This window comes from Phalacrocorax aristotelis, chromosome 8 (assembly GCF_949628215.1).
Source record: "Phalacrocorax aristotelis chromosome 8, bGulAri2.1, whole genome shotgun sequence".
Classification (NCBI taxonomy): domain Eukaryota; kingdom Metazoa; phylum Chordata; class Aves; order Suliformes; family Phalacrocoracidae; genus Phalacrocorax; species Phalacrocorax aristotelis.
Genome location: NC_134283.1, coordinates 41,210,854 through 41,231,313, shown reverse-complemented (window position 1 = coordinate 41,231,313; position 20,460 = coordinate 41,210,854). Strand labels below are relative to the sequence as shown.

At 37.9% G+C, this 20,460-nt stretch overlaps 1 protein-coding gene across 7 annotated transcripts in view; it reads right to left on the bottom strand.

Moving 5' to 3' along the window:
* FAM13B (family with sequence similarity 13 member B) overlaps positions 1–20,460 on the bottom strand; it is a 52,204-nt gene that overhangs the window by 27,853 nt on the left and 3,891 nt on the right. For all 7 annotated transcript variants that reach the window (XM_075102847.1, XM_075102851.1, XM_075102845.1 and 4 more), the window contains exons 2-7: positions 13,614–13,780; positions 12,458–12,648; positions 11,784–11,996; positions 7,091–7,265; positions 6,323–6,467; positions 3,530–3,687 (exon numbers count right to left, since the gene is read on the bottom strand). In XM_075102847.1, coding sequence (XP_074958948.1) covers positions 3,530–3,687; positions 6,323–6,467; positions 7,091–7,265; positions 11,784–11,996; positions 12,458–12,614 — 848 coding nt within the window. In that variant the 5' untranslated portion in view covers positions 12,615–12,648; positions 13,614–13,780. The remainder of the gene's footprint in view (positions 1–3,529; positions 3,688–6,322; positions 6,468–7,090; positions 7,266–11,783; positions 11,997–12,457; positions 12,649–13,613; positions 13,781–20,460) is intronic.

Here is a 20,460-nt window from a genome sequence, read left to right as displayed (position 1 = left end):
CAGACAGTACTTCTGGAGTGCTGCACTAAACCCTGCAGTCTAAATAGAAATAGACTGCAACATGAGGTCACTCCTGACAATAAGCTGCCCAATCAACACTTGAAAGCTTTCCTAACATGTTGTCCACAGATTTTCTGGGATGGAAGTAGGGACAAGTATTTGGATGTTAAAGAAAGCGCTGAACTAAAGCAATAATCTATGCTCTAGCAATTCAGGCAGTTGTTGTATTTGGTTAGCCTTACTATATATGTGCATTTTGTCTCACTTTGTTGCTGTTAATATTATTGCTTCTCTCTCACTGATCAAAGCTAATTAAAACAAGAAAGGGTTAACAAGAATATCACACAAGCAGTGAGGAGCTTGCCCTTGTCACTGCATTTAATACAGGCAAAGCAAACGGTTTACAGAACTTACCACTTGTCATATCTCATATTTTTACACATGTAATTTTGAAAAGCCTGAAGAATATATCAAGAGTTTTTATATTAGGCTTTTGACTGACAATATTTGAGATGAACTGCAAAAAGTAAAGCAAATACCGCTTGGCAAAGCACAGTGATGAAAAATCTGGAATAATGACAGAGAAGGATTCTAAAGTGATTATTTCAACAGCACGTCTTAAAAGTCAGCTGCAATGCTGAGTCAGTAATTCTTTTCTCCAAAAGTCAGAACAGCAAAACCAGAACAACCGAGGTGAAAAGGCTTCTGATAATGGAAAATACGGTTTCCTTTACATACACGATGTCCATTTATGTGCAACACGTGGTCCCTGATTGGGTAACGGGCTTAAAGATCACTCAACAGGTTTATTTTAAATACCATTTTCAAGCAGTCACTAAATCAAACTGCATTAATGATTATCCACATTCTCACCAGATCTCTAACTCAAAGTCAAATTAACACCATGCAGTGCATGAAGGTCACATGTTTCAGGAACAACAAACAGCGCAAGTAAAGAAAAAAGGCAGTGGGCAAGATTATAATCAAGTTATAGCCCAAATAGCTAGAAGGAAGGTCATATACCCCATCGTATGAATCAAGATAATCAATCTTTAGCATACAGAACATGCAACCTCAGCATTTTTTTCTTTCCCTCCACAGAGACACCAAAAATACAGATATTTGGTTCCCAAAATTTGACAACAGCAAAGAGGCAACAAAACTCCAGGTTAAGCAACTGCAAGAATCACATTTAAGATCTATTTCTCCCCCTCTTCCCTTTCTAAGCTGCTGCAGGCCCTATGTCAAGCCAAACATCCCAATAAACCTGCATTAACATTTGCTTTTCATTAAATTGTTTTAATATCAAGAAGTAAAAAACAAAAAGGCCATTAAATACATACTATGAAAGCCTTTAAGTTTGGAAAAATATTTACAGTATTTATGTGGTTAAAAATTTAATAAAGCATACTGTCTCATTCTCTGTAATTTATTTTTTTTAATATTTCCTGCAGTTGTTCTGGTTTTACTGTCAAAATTCTCTTTCTTCTTCTACAGGATTCCTCCTTATCCTTCACCACAAATTATGTAAAATGCCAACCATAATTAATGCCTATTAATTTTTAATTAACCCTAAACACTGAGTTAAAATGTTTCTCTCTTCAGGCTATCAAATTTAAACTCTCAAACATGTTGAGTTTGTCACTACTGCTGCATTTACTCATTGGACAAGCAACTAAATACCTGTGGATAGTTAAATTGCTTTAAAACTTTAATTGGAAGAAGGAACACTTGTGTAGAAATTCCAATGGCAGCAACTTTTTTTTTTAAATTTAACTCAAAAATTAAGCAGCTCTACTGCTGACAAGGATAATTAACTATTAAAATATATTTTAAAGTATGAAACAGAATTATGTTTCCCTCATTATTTTGTTTTACAAATTCTTGTAATGAAGTAGAAGGAAATGTGCAGCCAAGCAGCTGAACACATTTCAACCTGAAATCCACATTCTTGAGACTACTCAGTCTTAGCAGTAACCTTAGTTGTGATCTCCCCCGCATTTCTTCTTTTAGTCACACTTATAGATCCTTCCTCAGCCCTCCCTACGAGTTCTTACATGCAATGCCCATACCTAACACATGCTGCAGAGCTATGTTAACTATAATACAAGTCAAGCAGCCCTTAAAGTTAAGACTTGAGTACTACAAGCAAGTAAAACATAAACCTGTGTATAACAAGCAAGTGCAAAGAAGCTCTCAGAAGGAAGTACCATTTAAGTTAATGCCTCTCCTTTACGAGGACTGGTCTTAAAAGCTGACTCCCACTCCAACACTCCTGCCTGTATTACACTTTGCAACTTCCAAACTAGCTCACAGCTCTCTACCAGCAGAGCCTTTCCAAACAGATACCTCTACAGAGTCTGGCTCTTACACAGGTAAGACACATCCCTCCAGCTTCAGCAGCCGCTAGACCTGTTTCGACAACGTGAGACCTCAGCTTCCTATGCCTTCTTCTAATAACTTTTTTATAAAAAGCAGTTAACAAATTAAACCTCAATTTGTGCATAGGTGCCAGTCACGTCACCCCCACGGTGATCCAACAAAGAAACACCAGCCTCCATGATAAACTTAGCTGGCAGTTTAAATTAATGAGGAAGGCTCTTCAGGTGTTTTACAAATATATTAGCAAGTCAACTTTCACAAAACAGGGTATCCAGAGCCTTCATTTCAACTCAAATTAAGGAGACTTTCTGGACCCTCAAATCAAGTTTTTCTGCAAGCAACCCATTCTATAAAGTCTCACATATAACCTTACAAAATGCCATCCTTTAAGTGCTCAAAATTTCCTCCACATTGCTCCTACTAAAGGCCTTTCTAGAACACCTAAATTTCAACCTAAAAAAAACCCAAAACATTAATGGCCAGTATTATCCCACCTGCTCTCCACTATCCCTTTGGTCATATACAGTTCCCTCTTCATCCCTGGGTGTTTTCCCTCTCTATCATATTTTCAGGAAGTAACAACACCTAGAGTCTTCATTACAATTGTTTACTAAATATACTGCACTCTAGTGACATAAGAAAGCACTTTCCTCATTTAACACCTGACCAAATTGGGCATAAAAAACACCCTGGATAAACAAATCCTCACAGGTTTAGAAATTAATTAGGGTCATGTAAGGTCATCACTGCTCAATAGCACATGACAAGGAATAGTCCTATGATTTCCCACCGAAAAAAAGTCGTGTAAAGATGGCACAGAATGGGTTTGCATCTACCAATATTCAGATTCTTTTTATGTTTCTGCTGTAAAATTTACTGTTCATATACCACTTTACACTTTCACTAAAATATGTCCTTTTTCCCTTTCTCTGCATAAATCACCATAGTTGATCCAATATAGCTTCTACAGGCATTCCTCTTCTCAATTCAGGAAGATTTTATCCCATATTTTACTACTACAAGAACTGCAACTACTTCTACAGCTTCAGTTTGTAGACACTACCATTCATCTCAAAAGCCTGGCAGCTTCTCCCTCTCAGACTATACTTCAAACCTTAAATCCAACTCCAAGGCAGAAACAAGTTACCTTGTTGATGCTGCAACACTCCTGGAATCAGAGACACTCCCTGTCATATCTAGATGCACCACAGCTGGCCTTTCAACGGGTTTCTCTGTGCCATCTTCTGGAAGTTCTTCAGACTGCTCAAGCTTTACATCTTCCTCCTCTTCCAAGAGATCATTTATCTAATAAAAAGATGTATTTGCAGTTAATGGCTTGAAAAGTTGGCCCGAAGAATTAAAAGAGCATGAGAGGTATGAAACCAACATACTTGTAATTTTTCCATTTGAGAAAAACAGGCACATTATACTTGCTTTTATGTAAAACCATACATTCCACATCATAAAAAACCCTACATAACCCTTTTGAAACATTGGACAAAAACTGGAAAGAGAAGCACCTTTGATGCAGTAAATGAACACAAGCAGAATCAAAAAAACAACAAAATCCCAGCCACACTGGCATCAGGAGGCACAGAACCTTTCTTCCTCTACGTAGAAAACAGGGACAGATAATTCTCCTCCGTTCCACAGGTAGCCTTATTCATACATGAGAAGCATTTTGAAACCCTTTTATGGAAGGCAATGTAGAAGGCTAAGAATCCAATCTTTCAATATACTGACTGAATACTTACAGTGGCAAACGTAAGAGCAAGGGCTTTGAAAAGTTTCTGTGAAGCTCCTTGTCTGTTCTTGTTTCTTTGTTTCCAAAGACAGAAGATATTTTTACTTTAGCAGGGAAATGTAGCCAGTTTAAAAACTAAAGCAGTATAGCCAACTGCCATTTCAATACAGCCACCTGCATCTTTTAAAAAGCAACTATCTAAAACATGAAAAGGTAAACATAAAGTTGTGATTTGCGAAACTACTCTGTGATGGATTACTGATCTCCCAAACTTGCAAACCCAAGAATGAAAAAGTATCAGCAGTAGCCTCAAGAAAGTATGCTTTATAATAGCTGCCACACGAGTATAAAACAAAACCACTGAATTAAGAAAAATTGAAACTCTTGAAGTTTAAGACTACACAGAAGGCAGAGAGGAGGTATGTATTTAAGAGGGGTGTGACATGTTATATGGCACTACGTTCAGGGCAAGAAACGTATTTACCCCCGACTTCCCTCTGTAATTGCAAGAGGATGTGCCAGTGAAGCAAGGGCAAGCCCGCCTGGGCACAGGGAGTGGCCAGCGGGGCTGCGCCCAGGGCGGCCAGCAGCCCTCCTGCACCCCACCGCACCAGCCCGGGAGGGAGCAGGACCCAGCAGAAGTGCACTGTTGACATCTGGTGGAGACACCACGAAATTAAAAGGACACCCCACCAGGCCTCAAACTTAGGGAAAATACAAACAAAACCACACACCACACAGACTGTTATGCTTCGGAAACCCTTTTGCTACAACATACAGTGACCCACAGGCAAGTCGGTAATTTCAAAGCATGACAGCACAGAGCCACTAACTGTACTTTAAAGAGCAGCCATCCAACCTTAGGTGCTAGCCCTCGGCCTCCAGCTGCAAAAGTTACAGCCCAGCTTTTTTAACAGCTTCCTGCAAGCAGCAGGGCTGTGTCAGCTCTCAGTGCTAGACATATTCTTGCAAAGAGCTAAAGAGCAAACACTGCAGAGCTGCAGCACTTTGCCTGAAGAGCTAGCAGAGCAGAAGCTGCTCAATCCAGAACTTGCTGCCCACGCTTGGCAGACCAGACCAATGGGAGAGGTATCTACTGCAGTGAAGAGGAGGCAACCAGCTGCCCTAGTACTTGCTTTACCTGTCTTACTAGAGGAGGGGTTCATGGGATAGTTAGGCTTTAAAAACTCAGTATTTCTTGTTATCTACCTTAGCAACTGCTGGTTATTTACTTTTTCCCCTCTTTAAAGAAATACGTAATTTCTTAAGCCAACTGAATATGACAAAATTCAGTTTATAGTTTTCCGTATTTCTGAGGAAGAGTTTGAGCCAAGATTTTAATAATAATTCATTGACCTGGCTTTAATGATACAAAAAGTACTACTCCTGTGCATTATCACTTATATAACAGCACTTGTTAGAATTAAAACTATTTCCCAACAGAAGGTTGTATCATAATACCATGCTTTCATTTCCCTAACAACTATCCATCTCTATTTATCCAAGCATGACATGGTATTTTACTTCACAAAGTTAAATTTGTTGTGAGGAAAGGCAGAAGAATGATAATGGATACTATCAGTCACTCAGACAGATGAATCTGCCAATGCTGGCAGTTGAATACTAGGACCCAGAGTATTTCTATTCTACTCAACTTACTTTCTCTGATTTCAATACTTTTCCCCACTAATGTCAAGATGATATTTTGAAGTCTTAGAATCAGAAACACCATTCAAAAATTTTGGCATAGGGAAACACCACTGATAACATCATCAAGTGGAGTGCGAGACCCTGCATGTTTCTGTAAGACACACCTAGCAATACTATCGACCAAGACCAACAACAGTGTGGTTCTGCCCTCACTTAAAAAACAGTTCTCCATTACCTAAAAAAGGTAATTAAAAAGCTATGCTGTTTATATAGCATAACACCATCTATGTTGGGCAGGATATCATTGTTGGTTTAGTTCCTGTGTGTTTTTCTACATAGCATAGCTATACTTCCTACAAAGCAACAATTTCACAAGTATACCTATATTAAGAAACTGCATTTAAGGAAATACCAGGTTTTGTCAGTTTGCAAGAAGCCACTGAAAGTTATACTAGAGAAAATTATATTTCAGCAAACCTTTCATAAACATAAATGGGTATAAGAGATACTTAAGTGATAACATATTGCCATTTAAAATATTCTTACCTGCTCAGTTATTGAGCTTAAATCATTAGTAGATGAAAAATCTTCCTCTTCATTTTCAAAGAATTCATAGTAGTTCTCCAGAAGTCCCGCCATTATTCTGCTAACTATTTCTTGTTCTTTCAGATCCTCCACATCTGTGTATATGCTAAAGATTTCAACACTGGTTTAGTTTAAAAATTTAAATCCAATTGTTTCTGCAAAGAACTGTGAATGACTTCTATGACTAAGGGATACACTTCACACCATTATCCCTAATCCATTCTGAACACAAAGAACTGAGCGTGCCTTCACACTGATGCGTTATACAGTTTTATACTAGTTCATATTTAAAAATGATGAAGTAACAAACTATTTAGTCAATTAACTTTTTGTGAGGAGTATTTAAAATTCAAGTATTTTCCTGCTGAAAGGAAACACCAGTATATGTTTGACTTTAACAGCTTTCTCCCAGAACCACTTTCCTGCCACAAATAGTAATCTTATACGCTATCTCTGAAAAATTCAAACCTCAGTATAATTACAGTAATGCAATGATCAGATCAGTAGTTTCAAATGCCATAGCTCAAAGACAAGCTCTTGTTTAAATCCAAGCCAAAATTTTAAGACAAAACTGGGAGTGGGGGGGGGTGTGGGGGAACAGAAAGATATTGCTCAAAACATATCATGTACTTGCTACTGTTACTCATGGACTAGGAAAGTCTTTATACTACTGATGTACACTGTAAAATTCACATGAAAACACTACATGAACTTTCATAACTAACTTACTGAAAAACATCCGGGCCAAAGACTGCAGCTAAAGAACTTGCCGACCAAATTTCTTCATGATGCGATGCTACGTTAGCTAAAAATTTACACAGAAACTTCAACAAACTGTAATTAACAGGTGGAAGCTGCTGCAAGAGGAACCTCAACTTTCTTCCAAATTCATCTTCATTATAATCTGAAAAATGAAATAAAAATATTTTAATCAAAGAAATAAAATATCTGCTTTTCACATTTGATATCTATCAACTTTTTTACTCTGACAGCAGTTAATTACTTCTGAACTACAACCAATTTGGTCAGAGCACAGCCCAAAATGTCAGAGTTTTACTTGCATTTGTTTGGTCTGAGATTCTCATACTAAATTTCTCCATGGAAGAAACACCCCAAAAAACCCACCCCAAACCCAGAAACTGAAGCGTCCAGCCCACATATCTGAAGAGTATTTACAGTGGTAGTACTTCATAACAATCTATCTGTCCCATCTTCTCATTTCAGTCTCTAGATTAGTGTCTTCCTCTCTGATCTTTCCAAGAGAGGCTGATAACTCATTTCTTATTCTGTCATTCTTCTTCAGTGATGTCAGGTTTGGAGGGGTGGTGACAAGGCAGGGGAACACAACCAAAAGAACCCTCCCCAGTATTGTTTCCATACCACAGTACCATCAGATTACTTTCCCTAATAAATTAAACTATAAATTTAATTTCTTCTATGAAGCAGAATTTGATAACCTAAACCAATTATTTCCACCATATTCCCCTCTGCAAGTCCAATCAGTAGTTTTCACCATGCTTTCCCTACTTAAGGCTCATCACACTTCTGATTTCACAGGGCTACCTCTTCCGTGCCCCTTCGTTTTACCACTGTTACATAACAGCTGCTTCGCAGAAGAGCTCCGGAGACAGCAACAGGTCCAGAGACACCGAGCTAACTTAAGCGCTAGTTAAATTCTCCCTATTTCAGACAAGCTACTCTAATACTTTTTCCCTCCACAAGCATCCCATTCTCAACACTCTACTTGCTTTTGTAATACTTAACTGATGAATACAAGCAATCCCAATGCAATCATATTAACACATACTTAGCCTGAAGCTTGCCAATTCATTTTCAGACTGAAAAAGGGTCACCATAAAACTTCCTCATTTTCATCCCGCATTTAACTATATCCATCAAATTATCTCCCCATAAGTCTTATTTGTTACATTATCAGCCTTATAAGCAACAAGGTTCAAAGACTTTACAACTGTTCATACCTAACAGAGAAATTCCATATAAAGGAAAAGAAACATCAAGAGAGCAAAATGGGAGGAAATTTGATACTAACAGCCCTCCCCTTCTTTCTGAGACATTTTAAAACTCTTCTCAGACCAGTTCGAAAGGGAAGTGGGTGTTTGAATATGATGAGCAGTCACTCTGCCTCTCTAGAAGAGACAGCTGAGACACCCTAGTCCTTAATATCAAATGAAAGAAGTGAGTTAATTCCCTGTTGTCTGTGTACAGTAATACCAAACAGTGACTGCGCAGGACTTCATTTGCTTAGACACAGTCAACATATACAGTATTTGAATACAGGTGACTAGGCACAGAAAAATAGTTCTCTCAGTAATACAATAAAATTCATATAATGCTGTTAGTTTCTATTCTAGAAATGTGTTTAGGAGCAGGAAAAGAGAAGTTGAAGATTTTCACAAAGTAGACCTTCAAAAAAGAGAGTAATGGGCAATAGTCAGACCACCTTGTACAGACATGAGTAGATGTTTTGTTTAACCAATCTGTCCTAAAATTTAGGTTCTAAACAACACCCAGAGATCTCAAATGAGAACATCCTTACCTGTACCTGAAGTCCTCTGACAATAAACCATGGATACACACTTCTGGGACATATGGCCTAGGGCACTGGGGTCAAATTCACACTTCAATTACTAAACTAACTTCCCTTTGAGGAACCACTATAGGCATGCACGGAACAAGCCAGGCCGCACCTTGTTGTATACTGTCATGGTTTTGGCTGGGATAGAGTTAATTCACTGTAGCTGCCACAGTGCTGTGCTTTGGACTTAGTATGAAAACAATGTTGATAACACACCGATGTTTTAGTTGTTGCTAAGCAGTGCTTACACTAGTCAAGGACTCTTCAGCCTCCCACACGCTGCTGGGTGCACAAGAAGCCAGGTGGGGAGGGGGCACAGCTGAGACAGCTGATCCAAACTGGCCAAGGGGATATTCCATATCATGTAACGTCATGCCCAGTGTATTAACTGGGGGGGCCTGGCCGGGGGAAGCAGCGATCGCACGGGGGACTGGCGGTGTCGGTCGTCAGGTGGTGAGCTGTTGCATCACTTGTGGTCTGTTTGGTTTTTTCCCCCCTCCCCAGGCTTTGCTTCTCTCTCTCATTATTTTCATATTATTATTATTATTATTACTATTTTAATTATTAAACTGTTCTTATCTCAACCCACAAGTTTTCTTACTTTCGTTCTTCCGATTCTCTCCGCCAACCCACTGGGGTGGGGGCAGCGAGCAAGCGGCTCGGTGATGATTAGTTGCTAACTGGGGCTAAACCACAAGTTGTTCTGAGACCTAAGCTTAACCTAACAATACCGAAGGCCTGCTAAAGAGGGAAAATACCAGAAGTAATGTAAGGATCCAAACTTACTACAGCCTTCTGCATTTCTGTAAGCAATTCCTCCACCTAAAATGCAGCTGATATTCTGATTCTGGAAATTAACTGAGATATGTCTATCAGACAGTCAAAATATCAAAAGCCAAAACCTGAGTAGAGGAAACCGAAACTCTAATTTTAGTATCAGGAAGCAATGTTTAAAGGTTTGTGTGTTTTGTTTTCCTTGGTACAGATAACTTTAAATCTTTCTGAAATCACTTTATTTTACACATTTAAAAAGAAAGTGAAGACAATAAGCTGAAAGTTTAAGTGAAGTTTCTCTGTATATTTAAAGGAGAACTAAATCGGGATTTCCATGCCGAAGAACAGCTCCTTTCCAAAAACAACCCATATGAAAATCCTTCCACAGTCATCTGTTCAAAGATGGAAAAAACCCAATTTTCACACTATATTTTAGAAGTCACAGAAGGGAATGACACTGTCACACCAAGTGAGTATAACTCAATCCCATTTCCAGTCCTGAGAGATAACATTGCAAATCAAGGTGTATAGCAGTATTAGCTGAGCGACCAGCAGCATTCTGCATTACTGTCTTAATCCTTTTGTTATTTAACACTTTTTTTTCAGGAGGAAAAAACCCCAAACAACAGTTTACTAGCTACTTAGATCCAACAAACCATGACATTAGCAACACAAACCATATAGCAGATAGATCACTAATGAAATTCCCTGTCCACTTCAATTTCTCATTACTGCACATGACAAAATACGCAAACAGAACTTCAGCCTTAAATAAGCTTCTCTGATCAGCAGCTTCCAAAAATTGTTTCCAGCAGAGGACTGTTTTTAGTGCCTCGCACATTAGCCTTCAGCCTCTGCTCACCAGCTATCCAGATAACCACCCCACATTCACAGTTTCAGGATATACCTAGGCTACCTAGGGAGGAAAATGAAGCAGCTTCACACTGCTGCAGATGACCCTCCAGTTCAGCACTTGGTAAATACAGCATATGAAAACTACGCTGTACGCACTCATCCTACAAACCAATTCCCACTCTCAACAAACAGGACTACCATGAGGGTTATCAAGTTCTTGTCAGGAATAAATTCAACAACAGAGAATTAAAATCAAACAGAAACTCGCACCTTACAAAGCAAAATGAGCCCAGCTCTTGGAGAGAAGTACAAACTGATACTGGAAAATGAGTTAACACTCCTGAAGAGTGACAGCCAGCAAAACCATTGGTTATGTCACAGGGCTCAGAACTCCAACATCAACACACCCTTTAAGGACGTTACTAACGTAGTGCTGCAAGGCAAGTGGTTTTACTAACCCAGTTACAAATCAACTCCAACACCACTCAGCACAGCAGAGGCCAAAAGACCCAGGAGAGTGGATACAGATAGACAAGTTGGGAATTCATAAAGAAAATACTGTGCCAGCATATGGGTGTCAGTTTGAAAGGGAAAGGTTTTGCAGTATACAAAAAACATACTTAGCAACAATACACTGATGACAGAGTTGGTTTTTTCCTCCTACAAATTAATTTTAAACTAAAAAATCCACAGTGGGAGAGCAAATATGACATGAGCATAGGGCCCGAGATCTCTTCTCTAGTATACAAAATCTCTTAAATGCCATGGAAGCATAGGCAGGGTAAGTGAAATTCAGAGGAAATAAGAGAAAAGCAGACAAAAGCATTCCGTAGCGCTTTTAAGGCATCAGTGGTGAGAAACTGTCAAACAACTTTGATTCCAGCGGCTTTGACCAGCGTCCCAGTATTCACACAAGAACGTGGAATATTCAGAACTGATCAGCATGACATGACAGCTTCGCTATTTTCCTGCGTGATGGATAAACTGTGTTTTTGAACCCAGACTGAGTTTCCTAAAAGAAGACCTATTTATTTGGGTTTTGTGCCAAGAACAGGTGTATTTGAACATCTCCTGATACACACATTATTACACAGAAGACCAAAGACACCGTAGTGCCACTACAAATCTCACTTTAATACCATTTTTTACCCTTAAAATAATAAAATAAAAACACTGAATCAAAAATAATAATATTACCTTGAGAAAGTTGCATCAAATGTATGTGCAAACTGCCTGGGATAACTGGCTCTGGAAGTTCTTGAAGAAAAAATCTAAGAAGGCTAATAGCTGAGGGTACATCTGCTTCTTTAACCAGGTCCACATCTTCTCCATTATCATATCGTTGCCGAAGCCACTCCACTGTCTCAGCATTCCCATTGACTTGAAAAAGTCCTTCTTGTTCCAGACCCCCTGAGTTAGAAAGAAGTTGTAGAAATAAACTTTTAGACCTAGTATGGACAATATACCAGGAAATACTGATAATCGGATATGCACAATTCACATACTGAATGAAAGACTTTCTGGACAACGGTTCTGCAGGACTTCCAGCAGTCCTCTTCCCAGCAAACACATTCTTATGCCCAGCTAACAATTCAATAATAAGGTAAATGTTAGCAGTACCTTAACCACACCATTTCCTATGAAGTACCCTACTGAGCTGACAGCATTAGTGTTAGCAAGAAAACAGTGAAAAATCAAACATAAGAGAAAGAGTAAAGGAAGAAAGAGTGTATCACAAAAAAACACCCAACCCAAATCACATCCAATTAAATATAAGTAACTTAAGAAAATGAATACTCCTCAAAAACCATGACCTATTCTGTAGGAATAACCACTATATATCATTTAAAGTACAGAAAGATAATACATACCATGTTCCTCAATATAGTCCACGACATGGCGGACTATGAATGGAACCTCATTGTCTGGTTGCCCTTCTTGCTGCAGCTCATCAAGTGGAATTCCAAATATTTTGTTAGCAAGAACAGAGTTGCAGTTACTCAAGGAAGGGGAGGAGCTCTTCCTCATATCTTTTTGCAGCCAAAAATCAAAGCTGTCTTTTCTGTCAAATAAAAGGAATTAAAACCAAAAATCATACTTCACTGTACACTGTTGAATGCATTGTTCTGTACTACAATGTGTTTTAATTACCTAACGCAAATACTCTCCAGTCCCTCTCAAATCAGTTGACTGATTTAATGAAAAGTTCTGTAAAGACCCCAAACACAGCTAACTAGATAAATTACTACTACTGAGGTGTTCTGTTCAATCTTCAGCAGAGGACCAAGATGAACATATAGAACAGCAAAGGAAATTCAGAAAATTCTAGATACAACATTGGTACTTAAGTTCTAAGGTACCTTGGGAAAGCCAGATTCTTCAGTACATTTTTCTGACAGTATTTATCAGTCAGGCTTTGAAAATCCAACACAAAAGCCTCTCAAGAGGCAATGAAATTAGTGGATCATACCAAAGGAAAAGCCCAAGTTTTAGTTACATGAAATGATTAAGTATTTTGTGATACACAACTGCACTGCAATCAGCTTCTAATATATTTGGCATTTTCTGGTCTACACAATAAAGCTTTCAACACCTGCAACAAATTAAAAAATTTACTAAACGTAAAACCCCCAAAACTAGTTTCTAGATGCTCTATCATGCAGAAGCTCAAGCTTTACTTGCAAGCCTGCTTGATAAAGGATATAGATAGATAACAAAGGTATTAACAAAGGCAGCATAAGTCACTCAGTTAAACTGTTATCCTGTCAAAACCCAAATATTTCTTCTAGCAAAGAAAAACCTGTCCTTTCAGAATAAATAAAGAAAAAAATACCTGCTAAAATGCAAGCAATCACTTTCATACAGGATGGCACATAGAACATGAAAGTACATACTGTTAGTCGAAGCACTGCACCCAAACTTAATTCTCCATTTACTCATGGATTGATAAATTCTAATAGATGAGACACTGAAATCCATACCTCCTTTTTTTTCAATAGCCCAAGTAAAGTAGTTTGAGAAACCTACCTCAGAGTACTTAAACAGCCGAGTTTGAAAAACGTTTTCTGCGCCAGCTGCCCTCACTGACCAAGTATTCTTTTGTCATTTATGGTTGTTTAAGATTATGGCAAAAGATCAGCCTGTAGTTCCTCATTGAAGAATAGCAGAACTCGATCAGTACTTCAGCAGTTAATCTGAAAATAAGGAAAATATTATTAAACCTTTACGTTTTCAACAGTTTTAAACTTGGTCACAAGTCTAAACATTGTGTTTGAGGAATTCTCCTTGTCAAATCATCAGTTTCTGGTTCAGAACATGAAAGCATAAAGACCACATCGGCATGGCGCACAGGAGAGCATGCAAAAAAGTAAACCCCCTTTTCCACTTAGGAGTTAACCGAACTTAAAGCAAAAGTTAGCATGGGACATCTAAGCCTTAACAAATAGGAAATAATTTTCAGACTCATTCATTCTTCTTCCAAAGAATCACAAAGGGCTAAGTAGGTTAGATGGAAGCATTTTATAGTATCTACTATACTAAAACATGTAACAGCTATAAAATTTTTAGAAGGATCTCAGGCACTAGTTTAACACACCATCTTTAAATAGCACGACCAAACCCAAAGCTCTAAGAAACAGAGAGTCAACCAGTTTTCAGTGGTACAGATAATAATGAATTTTCTAGAAAAAGTTATTATTAACTTATGATTAGTGTTATTAACATTAACTATGATTATTAACTGCCAGTTCAAAGTCCAAGCAATCATCAGATCTGGATATAAAAAGCAACTTCCTCCAAATCAGATTCCCTAGAACCACTCACATTTTTGCCACCTTTTAGAATCCCAATCATCTGCACATTTTTCATGTTCTCAGCTCTCAAAACAGCTACAAACCACAGCAATAGCCTTTTTGGTTTTCTGTGGTACTAAAAATTTAAATTGCAGCTTCATGACCCAGCGGGGCTGATTTGATGTCCAGACACAGTCAAAGGGTCACCCCAGTACCTTGATCTCCCCCATTACCTGTTCAAATTAAACTCAATCAGCTGTAACAAGGCAAAACTAGCTTGTGACATACACATAAACATACACATAAACACACAAACACAACACACATCACCTAGAACTAGACAATAAAAAGGCTCTCCCTGGCTTTAAAGTACATGTACCGAAACCTTCTGTTTCATAATTTGAGAACAATATGAGAATTCAGCTTACAGACTTGAGAAAATTATCTTCCCTCTCTTTGTTCCCCGACATTGGCTCTTGCTTCTATTCCCCATCAGAACAAATCAACTTCACTTTCAAAGTCCTGACAACCTGCTACTCTCATTTCAGTACCAAAATGCCTGTCCATTCATCAGCCTATGACACCACGAATCCAGAGTCCTTCCAATAGTTTGAATAAATAACGTTTTCCTGCTCCCAGTCCTCCCCAAACTGCACCCACGTGTTAAGGGAGCTCTATACAAGGCTGCTTCATCATCCTCAAAATTTTCTTGCACAGAGGCCTAGAGGAAAAAAATATTTCAGGCTTAAAAGTGTTTAAATCTTTGTCTATTGATGTAAGCAATACTGACCAATATTCTTTCCTGTTCTTTGTCATCTGTTTCTGTCTATTGTCTTGTATTACACACAGGTTGTAAATCTGTTGTGTCTTGCACAAGTGGATCCTGGTCTGAGATCAGGACATCACATGAGCTGACAACATAAAAAGCGGGGTTATAGCCCAGTCAACAGGCTTGGCTTTTTTTTTTTAACCGATCATTCTCATATCTGTCATTGTGCATTCTTCGTAAATAAAAGATCCTGCCAGATTTCAACAGTGAAGCTGTCGCAATTCATTACTCTCCTGTAATTTATGAAGACGCTGACCAGTCATTTTTCTTATTGTTTTGGTATATTAAGTGATAGTCAACATAATCTTTGCATGCAAGTAGATTTCAATCAATCCCAATACATCATGCAATTTTTAGACTCTGTGCATCTTCATATTTTATTTTCTCAAGTTCTACCGAAGTCAGCCAACCCACGATGAACCAGAAGGACTCATGTTAGCCAGCTGTGGGCTTAATGGCAGCTGGGAAAAAATCTTTGATGGATCTGCCACAATGCTTCAGGCTGCCTTGCTAAAACAAACAAACCAACCTTCAAAACAAACATCACCTAATAAAAAGAGCAAATTAGAAGCAACCACTTCTTTATAATTCAGCACCAAATGAACGGATCTTGAGGTCCAGCTTTCTTAGCAAAGATAACTTTGTGCTTAGTTAGCTGACATAAACGCATAGCCATTTTTATCAGGCGCTGCAGACAAATAGGCCACCTAAACATTAATTTCATTCAGGAGATATGAAAAAAAGAAAAAAGACAGAATTCTATTTTAACTAGCTTGGCAATGTAACAACACAGTTGAAACAGCCCAGTTGTCTCATTGTTAGAGCAAAACCAGATTTACAACCCAAGCTTACACTTTAAACAAAGTTTTATATGGCTTACCATCACTGAGAAGAACGAGGGAAAGCCCAAGTTTCACCCTCCCAGATACACACATCCTTATATATACACACTTCAATATATCATCATATGCACCAAGTTGTTTTCTGAGCATTTAAGTCTTTTGCCTTTCAGCACAGGCTTTGGTGTAATCTTCACAGGCTGTGGTAAAAGGCATGTTATTTACCACATCTAGAAAAAGCTAGAAACTTTTTCTTGAAGTTATCTGACTTCCAGGGAGTTTTATTTCCTGTTATTTCTGACATTGTAAAACTGAAGGATAGGCTCAGAAACTGTTAATAATTAAATATTATATCTCCACTTTTTATATTGAGCAACAGCTTTCCCAATTGCCCTCCTGTGACTCAGGATGTACACCTGTCACACAGACACGTATGAAAACGTGAATATGAAACAAAATACTTAGCCTTTGGAACTATTTCTAGAGTCTTTTACAAACATTAAGCAATATTGTGGGGGGTTTAATTTTTTTTTTTTTTTGCCATGATCAAACATCTCAGAAACAGGAGCTGATCTGTTCAGTCAACTATTCCTACTTTTGTCCCTATTATCCTGACCCTTTTGAACACGTGCCTCCCCCTCCCAGTTTCACAACACACATGCTTCGCAAGTCCAACCAAGAGAAACACAAGAGGGGAAAAAAACCCAGCACCAAAGCAAAAGCCAACTACCTTGTGCTTATTATAAATATTCTGGTTGCATTTTTCTCAATCGATCTTCCTCCCCTGTTGTTACAAACATTTACAAAGGTCCCCTAAGCTACAATAATGTTTTATAAAACTACAGAAAACTAAAAATACACCTTACTGTGACCCATATTATACCACAATTTTAGAAAAGGCTGAAAAATTACCCATACTATGTATGTATGTATGTATGTACCCATACTATGTAACATCTTGAGCCCAAGCATCTTAAATGAGGGTAAAACAGAGTTTCATTCTGTATTGGGCATTTCAGTGCTATCATTTATTATTTAAAAAAATCTGGGTTTTGGGGGGTTTGGTGTTGTTTTTTTTTTAAAGAAGACAAGTACTTTCATAGAGTCTGCTGGGAAAACAGCACCACGAGTTTCATTTTGCCATCATAATAGCATTCACTTTCTTGGCAACTAAAGAAGTATTCACACCCACATATGAAATGCCACTAAAGAAAACACAGAATACATGGCTAACTTAATATTTGAGAAATACATATGTAAGTTTAGACTTAAATTTAGTTCAGCTTTTACATTACTGGCCAAACTACAAATATATGGGTGCCATTTTAAATTAAAGTCCCCAGGGCTCTACCTTTGTTTCCTTAAAACAAAGGAATGAAACAACAGAAAGTAAAAAAAGTCTACAAACTGAAACCATGCCATAGGAATGAAAACATTAATTCTGCATGTAGAATTTCTGCCACAAGTCTCAACTATTTAAGCAATTCTTTTATTTGCTTGTTGTATCTAGCAAAAAATTCGTATCGTCTGTGAAGCCAAAACCGAAGCTAACAGTGACTGCCATTCTGCTCTGGTTTTAATTTTTTTTTTTTTGGTGTGTAATTAGGAGACATCATCAGTGATTTTTTTTGTAACATATGAAAAGTAAAAACTAAATGTAAGATTTTTAGATAGAGATAAAATATGTCTTATAGGGCAGCAAAATCACTTGTCCCTACTTCTCAGGAAATACACCTCAAGTTTAGACTTTGGCTTTTTCAGTCCACAGTGCTGTTCTCTTTGCTCTTAAGTTTTATCACGATAAAAGGAAACAGATTTTTTTCCCATGTAATATCATGATTGTAACAACTGACACTAATTGAGGATTTATGTCATTTGTATACTCAAATTACTGTTAGCACTCCCAATGGAGGACATGCTTTTGGGCAGAAGAGCCTTTGCTCAGCTGATTTTCAGCTTTTATTCAGCTAACAAGCAAAAATAGAGTATTTTGCTCATTTGAATTAATCCGGTCAATATTGAAAATATGGCCAGGTTGGGGCAGGGGACACAGGTTCAAGGAAAATTAAGAAAAATAAAAATAACCACAAAACCCAAACAAACTGAAAAAACCCACCCCAAGCTTTAAGCAAACAAACAGAGCACTACCACAGACTCAGGACACAGAAAAGGGCAAACAATATTTGTCTCAAGAGCACAGCTAAAAGCATGCAGAGCTGTGCAAGTTCTTGGATATGAAGAGATACAGAATATCCTCCATGTAAAAAGAATAATAAATTTTAGAGCTATGTTTAAGTACTCACTAATACATCTGAGTAGTCAAAAAAAAATTATTTTTAAAAAGAAGTTTTAAAACTAGCAAGATTAGCTTAAAATAGATTCTTAAAGCAAGATTTCCTCTTTTTGACTGTCAGTGAAATCAGCTATCACAAGGCATTTTAGTCAAGTCTGGATTAGGTTCAGGTATTATTTTAAATTTAACAGGCTGGTCTTCTTAAGAATACATTCCCCATCCCCATAAAGACATAATGTTTTAAAATAAGAATAACTACAGAATTTAACTTGCAGTGTTGACGGAAACCATGTTAGAATAAATGTCTTCTCAAGGAGATGCGACTTTCCTGCTCCCCTCCTTTCTCAGTACAGTTATTAACTCTTCACTGACATGTTTGCTTTCTGGTTAAACAGGAATCAAAAGGAAACAAGCTTATTGCAGTCTTGCACACAATCACAAAAGGAGTCGGAAGAAGCACGCAACACCAGCTCTTTAGTGAATAAGCTCGTTACTTGCATGTGCGAGCCTTCACATGTGAACTTGCGCACACGCACGCGACCTCAACTAAATTAGCTGAAATTCTCCATCATCTGCCAGTAGCACTTCTGAGATAGCCTCAGGAAATACTCAACTGACAAAACACCGGTTATACTGACAAAGCAAATACAACATTTAGTAGAATGCAGTTGTAATGCTATTTTTGTTTCCTGGAAATGCAGTAGCAAGCCTTCTAATTTACAAATTAGAACAATTAAGATTAAGCCTTTATGTCCTTACCATGGAAGAAAGCAACAAAACAACTCATGAAAGCTCCTCTAAAAAAAGATATTACTAAAACTAACAGAATTCTGGATTTTATTTTTAAAATTTACAAGCCGAAAAACCATAGTATTTATTAGTATTTACTTTCCAGTCATTAGTCTACAATTTCAGCTGACAGAACTCGGTTACATGTTCACTGAAAAAGCCCATCATCAAATACAGATCTTCACGAGAGGCATATCTAACATCCAGAAGAGTGAACAAGCTTCAGTTAGACTAAATGCAAAATTGAGGGGAAAAAGCCCTACAAAACTTAAAATTTTAAGCAGCAAAATAAACGTTTAGCAATTATATTGCAATAACATCAGTAAAGCATCAAATACAGTGACAGATTTAAGCAACATTCCAAAAAATTTTACATTCTGAAAGAGCAAGCTGAGAGATCACCGAAATCTGCTAGCTGATTTTCAAGTGTTTTGATATGCCAAGATAACATTTTATATTCACTTACTAGATAAAATCCAGAGGCTTTTTAACAGCATTACAGCAACTCATAGTCCTTCTACAACTATATTGTCGCAAGAGGAATTAAATAAAACCATCAGCGATACCAGGAAAAAAAAGTAGATGTTTGCTCGCTGCCTCACACCCACCACTGAACACTGCCAGATTTGCTCTCAGCTGCTGCTGCCAATGCACATGTGCAGAATCATAAAGAAACTTCCTGCTCGCACAGATCCCATCACATTCTTAACAACGGTAGTTAATAAATAAAAAGGCTTTTGTATCTTGTATAGCAGCTAATTATATTCATCCTACTTGCCTCCCCCCAAAGTAAAGCTGTACTCCACCAACCACAAACGTATAACTGCCACTACATCAGATAATACAGAACTTAAGTGCAATGGCATCATAGAAGTGCAGTAAAGTAACAGACAGGAAGAAATTATCAGTAAAACTATGCAATTTGAGAGGTTCACGTTATAAAACCAAAGTAGTTTAAATCGTCACTGCTGTTAAGACAGACTTTGGAACAGAAGTCAAGCTACCTCAGAGACACCAAAAAAGCAAACTATAAATATATAATGCACTTAATTTATTATACATAAGTTATCCTATTACATACATTTACCACCAGCTTGTTTCTCCCCCTCCCAACCAGGTAGGCAGAAACACACGTTGGAACTCAAAAACGTTACTGAGGTAATATATAGCCCATTCGCTACAGGAACACTGCCTCTGTCATAACGATGACCACGTGCCACCAAAATAAAGGCCAGTCTTAGCATCCCCACTGAAGGAGCAAGGCATTTCAATGAAGAGTTCAATTCTGTAGCAATGACTCTTTGAATTGCAGGGGAAAGGCGGGGGGGGGGAC